General features: G+C 34.6%; 2 protein-coding genes across 2 annotated transcripts; both read right to left on the bottom strand.

The window, feature by feature from the left end:
- Positions 1–436: 436 nt before the first annotated feature.
- On the bottom strand, positions 437–2,005 carry LOC108568889 (serine protease easter-like). The gene is made up of 5 exons (XM_017930236.1): positions 1,930–2,005; positions 1,595–1,863; positions 1,344–1,534; positions 1,082–1,275; positions 437–1,021 (listed from the first exon to the last, which is right to left on the bottom strand). The coding sequence occupies exons 1-5, from the start codon at positions 1,985–1,987 to the stop codon at positions 624–626; spliced, it is 1,110 nt and encodes a 369-aa protein (XP_017785725.1). The 5' UTR covers positions 1,988–2,005; the 3' UTR covers positions 437–623.
- Positions 2,006–3,528: 1,523 nt separating this feature from the next.
- Positions 3,529–4,894, bottom strand: LOC108568891 (trypsin-1-like). Its single transcript, XM_017930238.1, has 5 exons — positions 4,832–4,894; positions 4,545–4,777; positions 4,296–4,486; positions 4,055–4,239; positions 3,529–3,996 (listed from the first exon to the last, which is right to left on the bottom strand). Exons 1-5 carry the CDS (start codon positions 4,887–4,889, stop codon positions 3,620–3,622), a joined length of 1,044 nt encoding a protein of 347 aa, XP_017785727.1. The 5' UTR covers positions 4,890–4,894; the 3' UTR covers positions 3,529–3,619.
- Positions 4,895–5,329: the final 435 nt, after the last annotated feature.

Below are 5,329 nucleotides of genomic sequence, written 5' to 3' on the forward strand. Positions count from 1 at the left end.
TTCAATTTGAACGCGTATTACAGCAATATGGATAAGAGCACAGGAATGTATCTATACTTGCTGGATTCCCCAAACATTCAGCTTTCATGTGCATATATTGGATTCATTCTATCTATTATAGTTTTCGAGTAAATCAATGAAATGTGAAAACACTGCTTTTTCCAACGTTCTAATTTCAATTTTTCAACTTTGAACGCGTATTACAGCAATATGGATAAAGCACAGGAATGTATCCAATTTCAATTTTTCAAATTTGCAGATACTTTAGCAGATATTTGGAAAATTGCTTACTGCTACTAATATTCGCGCCTCCCTTTAGACTAGTCCACGCCTCACAGTTTGGAAAACGCTGCTCTAATTTGATTAATTTTCGTTTGTAATGGGTTTAAAGAGAATTATGTGTTTCATAGATTATAAATGATTTATTTTGTGTAAAGCATGTAATAAATTGCTAAATATATAATAAAATTAGTGGTGCGTAATTCGAAGATTTTGGTATATCTAATAACAGCCTTTGTTACCATTTTGGTAACGTAAGTGTAAAGTTAAGAACAGCATCGGCAACAGGTATTGAATGAACAATAAATAAATAAGTATTCTAGAAAACAATGAATTAAGCTATTTCAATAAGCGTGCTTCTTGATCCACTTGACGAACGGACGCACCTTCGTGTACACAGCTGGCCAACCTTCCTCTCCGCATCCTTTTCCCAACGAAACTATACCTTCAGTCAACCATTGATCAGTCTCAGAATTTCTCAACATCAAAGGTCCACCACTGTCGCCGGTACAAGAATCTTTATTCTTTTGACCACCGGCACAAATTTGATTATCAGTGACTTTCAATGATCTTCCGAATTTCCTGGCGCAGTCCCGATAATTGACGATGGGAACTTGTACTCGGAGCTTCACCTCGCTGTTCGTGCCGTTCTCAGTCTGTCCCCATCCGGCGACGATCATTTTCGCGTTCGGTTTCACCACTTGCTTCTCTTCCATCGGCAAACAAATCGGACTCACGAATTCTGTAATAACAACCATAACTGTTAGAGCAAATTCTTTGATAAGATTAAGATTATCCGTACTTGAATATTTGATGTCTCTGTCCAGACGGATGAGCGCGATGTCGTTATATCTTGAGCCGTCCTCGTATCCGGCAAATGGTGTTATCCTCTCGAATCCCATATTAAGAACAGGATCACTGCATTCCTTTTTCTTCCCAATGTTGACGCAATCGCTCGTAGAAGAAGTGTTCCATTCGCCTAATCGGATGTTCACACTGTTCAAAGATCGATTATTTCAATTATTTCCTTTCCAATTTACAAGAAAATTACGCAATCAACTTACAGTCTGTAATATCTGCTGGCCACTCCTGTCACGCAGTGGGCGGCCGTCAGGATATGTCTCCTTCCGATGATACTTCCGCCGCACCTAAAACTGCGCTCCCCGTCCTTCAAACTCTGGTATTCCAGCAAAGCCATCCACGGAAACTCATCCAAACCCGTTTTGTTGCCACCGTATATTCTGAAATCGGGATTCTGAAATATAAACTTTCATTAAATTTCCTTGCTCGTCGCATGAATCATATAAATAATGACCATGTATCCGCATTCGCTTCTCTTGGCTATGTAATTATTCCTCGGTGCATCCGCTAACATATCAGGAGTCTTCGATACTATTTCTTGTGGTTTGAAGATGGTGTCCGAGCCGCAGCACACGTAGATGTTGTAGAACGATTTCTTGCATACCGATTGTTGCAGGAAGCGGTAAGCTTCTGGTCCTCCGCTTCTTCCTGACTCGTACAGAATCGGACAGGCAAAGATTGAAACGCATTTGGCTGTTTCACCGTTTGGAGTTTTGCAAGATTCTTTGTTAAAGAAAAACAGTTATTAAATAATTACATATTATTTGAATAATATTATAAGACACTTACCTTGCGCAAATGCGCTAGAAACGAAGTACAGCGCGAATATACACGTAATGAGTCTCATCGTCGACTAGTATTTGATTTAATTGAGCTCGTGTTGTTTTGCTACAACATTTATATAGAACTGCTTATTACCGCAATAACGTCATAAGTAGGAGAAAATGAACGAATCTTGCGGTGGTATTACTCAGAATTCAAGCGTACGTCCGGATTTTAGTGCAAATCTAATTGATAAAGTTCTTAAAATCTAGTTTACTATGAATAATAGTTTTTTCTTTCCTTTTAGTTTCCGCCGAATGCTTTTGTTTATCCACAGAATAGAGATGCAACGTTTTATAGCAAAATTTTATACTAATTATATTAATTAGATAATTAGAAAGAATTGATTCTACCAAAAGATTTTCTTAATTGGCTAAAGTTTACGTTCTTGGTATGATTGAACAGAATCATTATATAAATCATAACAAGTTTTCAGCAATTTATTAACAAATGTTTATAGACCTTAATTTAAGTTCATTGAGCAAGATTTTTCTGACCTTTTTACAACTTTTAGTTTGTTTTGAAATTTTCAAACCGTACTATAGAGAAAATACGGACTGTATGAAGCCGCACTATGAGCGGTATTGCTGTATGTGTTAATTCTTTAAGTTGTTGGATAGACATAAGTTTATAGTTTTGTTAATTGAATTATTGCGTAAACAATAGTTAGCAGGATTTGTGGTAAAATGTTGTGTGTATAAATTTATTACAAATTTAATGAAATAATAGTATTTATTGAAACATACGTAAAAATAAACATAAAACGTGTTTTATATAATTATAACAAACTATTAAAAAAATAACTGTTTTGAAACGCAATCGACTATAGATGTTTCGAATATATTTATTCTTCAAAAATTGATTCTACCAAAAGATTTTCTTAAATTGCTTAAGTTTACGTTTTTAGTTTGATTGATCAGAATCATTGTTTACCTATGATACAAATTATTTCTCATTAGATAAATCAAGACAAGTTTTCAGCAATTTATTAACAAATATTTATAGGCCTTAACTTAAGTTTATTGAACAAGAATTTTCTGCCCTATTTTTCAACTTTTAGTTTGTTTTGAAATTTTCAAACCGTACTATAGAGAAAATACGGACTGTATGAAGCCGCACTATGAGCGGTATTGCTGTATTTATTAATTCTTTAAGTTGTTAGGTAGACTCAAACATTTATAGTTAAAGTTTATAGTTTTGTTAATTATATTAGCAGGATTTGTGTGTATAAATTTCTTACAAATTTAATGAAATAATAGTATTTATTAAAACATACATAAAAATAAACATAAAACGTGTTTTATATAATCATAACAAACCATTAAAAAAATAACTGTTTTGAAACGCAATCTTTCAAATATATTTATTCCTCAAAAATTTAGAGTCTAAATCGTATTAGTTCCATATATTAAGCTGAAAGACAATGTCTTTGGTTTATATTATGATTTATTATATAATATAAATAAAAACGGGTACAAAATAAATTATTTCTTCTCATCAATTATATTTCATTTAACTTTTATTTTTATATACATTAGTTTACATATTTAAAGTATACTTCAGGCTATATAATATACAGAAATGAACTTAGAACTATATGAAAAGAAGTTATATTTAATGCACAATACTAAGAAATAATGAAAATTCTTCAGCTGTGTTAAATTGCGTGCTCCTTGATCCAACTGATGTACGATCGGACATTGGTGTAAATACCGGGCCATCCTTCTCTTCCACATCCAATTCCCAACGAAACTATACCTTCCATAGTCCACTGATCATTCTCAATATCCCTATGCATCAACGGCCCACCGCTGTCACCCTTACAAGAATCCTTTCCAAGTTCGCCGCCAGCACAAATCTGAGTATTCCTAACTTCAAATAACTTTCCAACTTTCTTGCAGCAATCCTTATTGTTAATGATGGGCACCTGAACTTTCAGCTTCACATCGCTCTGCACACCGTTCTCAGTTAGACCCCAACCAGGAACGGTCAGTTGCTTTTGCTGCGTTGGAAAGCAAATCGGACTCACAGTTTCTGCAATTTCAATAACGTTGGAGCAAAATTGTTAGTTGATTAGTTAAGATTTCTGTACTTGAGTATGTGATGTTTCTGTTCAACTTGATCAGAGAAATGTCGTTGTATTTTGGATCGTCTTTGTATGCTGTTACCCTCTCGAATCCCACGTTCAAGCCAGGATTACTGCACACCATTTCATTACCAAACTTGATGCAATCTCTGGAAGTAGAAATGTTCCATTCACCAAGTCGGATGTTCACTCTGCAATACAAACAAATTTATAATAAAATAACAACTTCTCAATTTTTTGAATTTACAATTTGTAATCTTTGATGTAACTTCCGGTTACGCAGTGGGTAGGTGTCAGGACGTGTCTTTTCCCGATGATGCTACCTTTGCATCTAAAACTGCGCTCACCGGTAAGCAAACTCTCGTATTCGAGCAAGGCCATCGACGGTGACGTGTCTAAACTCATTCCGTTTTCCCACAACTTCTTGAAATCGACATTCTGTAACGTAAACACTAATTAATTCACTTATTTTTCTACGGTAATATCAAGAAATTACCAGATTACTACAATCATGTTCGTTTAACACGACCGGTGCTTTCTTTTTGTAGGCGGCATCCGAGCCGCAGCACACGAAGACGTTGAAAGACGATTTCCTGCAAATCGAATCCTGCACGAATTGTATAACATCCGGATTACTGCTTTTCCCTGCTTTGTAGAGGTTCGGACAGGAGAAGATTGAAATGCATTTGGCCGTCTCGCCGTTCGGTGTTTTGCAGGAATCCGTTGGTTCTGTATTAAAGTATTATTACATAATTTGCAAGATTGGTGGAGGAAATTACTTACTTTGCGCCAAGACGCAAGAAACGGAGCACATGAGTAATAAGTATATGATTTGCTTCATCTTCGAGTTACTTGAATGAAATGAACTAAAATTATTGCAACAACAATTATATATAGACGTTTCTGACCGCAAATGCGTCACAACTTGGAATGACTACAATTGCTTTGTTGCAAATTCTACGTTTTCAATATTAATTGATATATTTTTTCTTACTTTTTTTTGTTATTAATAATTAACTATCAGAAGATTTACTTAGAACAATGACTACAACCTACTGATAAGATGTTACTGTTAAATTATGACCTTCATTGATGTAAAGACTTAATTATTCATCTACTAGAAGATTTACTTAGAACAATGACTACAGCCTATTGAGAACAAGTAACTGTTAAATTATCGACCTGATTGATTTAAATACTTAGTTATTCATCTACCAGAAGATTTACGTAAAAGAAGTTACTGTTAAATTATCAACCTGATTGATGTAAAGACTTAGTTAT

This window comes from Nicrophorus vespilloides, unplaced genomic scaffold (assembly GCF_001412225.1).
Source record: "Nicrophorus vespilloides isolate i.1.1-1 unplaced genomic scaffold, Nicve_v1.0, whole genome shotgun sequence".
NCBI lineage: Eukaryota > Metazoa > Arthropoda > Insecta > Coleoptera > Silphidae > Nicrophorus > Nicrophorus vespilloides.

Coding starts and splice junctions, on each gene's coding strand:
- LOC108568891 (XM_017930238.1), bottom strand. CDS start 4,889: ATGAAGCAAATCATATACTTATTACTCATGTGCTCCGTTTCTTGCGTC. Junction 4,778..4,831: donor TTCTTGCGTCTTGGCGCAAA/GTAAGTAATTTC, acceptor ACTTTAATACAG/AACCAACGGATTCCTGCAAA. Junction 3,997..4,054: donor CAGAAACATCACATACTCAA/GTACAGAAATCT, acceptor TTGAAATTGCAG/AAACTGTGAGTCCGATTTGC.
- LOC108568889 (XM_017930236.1), bottom strand. CDS start 1,987: ATGAGACTCATTACGTGTATATTCGCGCTGTACTTCGTTTCTAGCGCA. Junction 1,535..1,594: donor GAAGCGAATGCGGATACATG/GTCATTATTTAT, acceptor TTTATATTTCAG/AATCCCGATTTCAGAATATA. Junction 1,022..1,081: donor CAGAGACATCAAATATTCAA/GTACGGATAATC, acceptor TTGTTATTACAG/AATTCGTGAGTCCGATTTGT.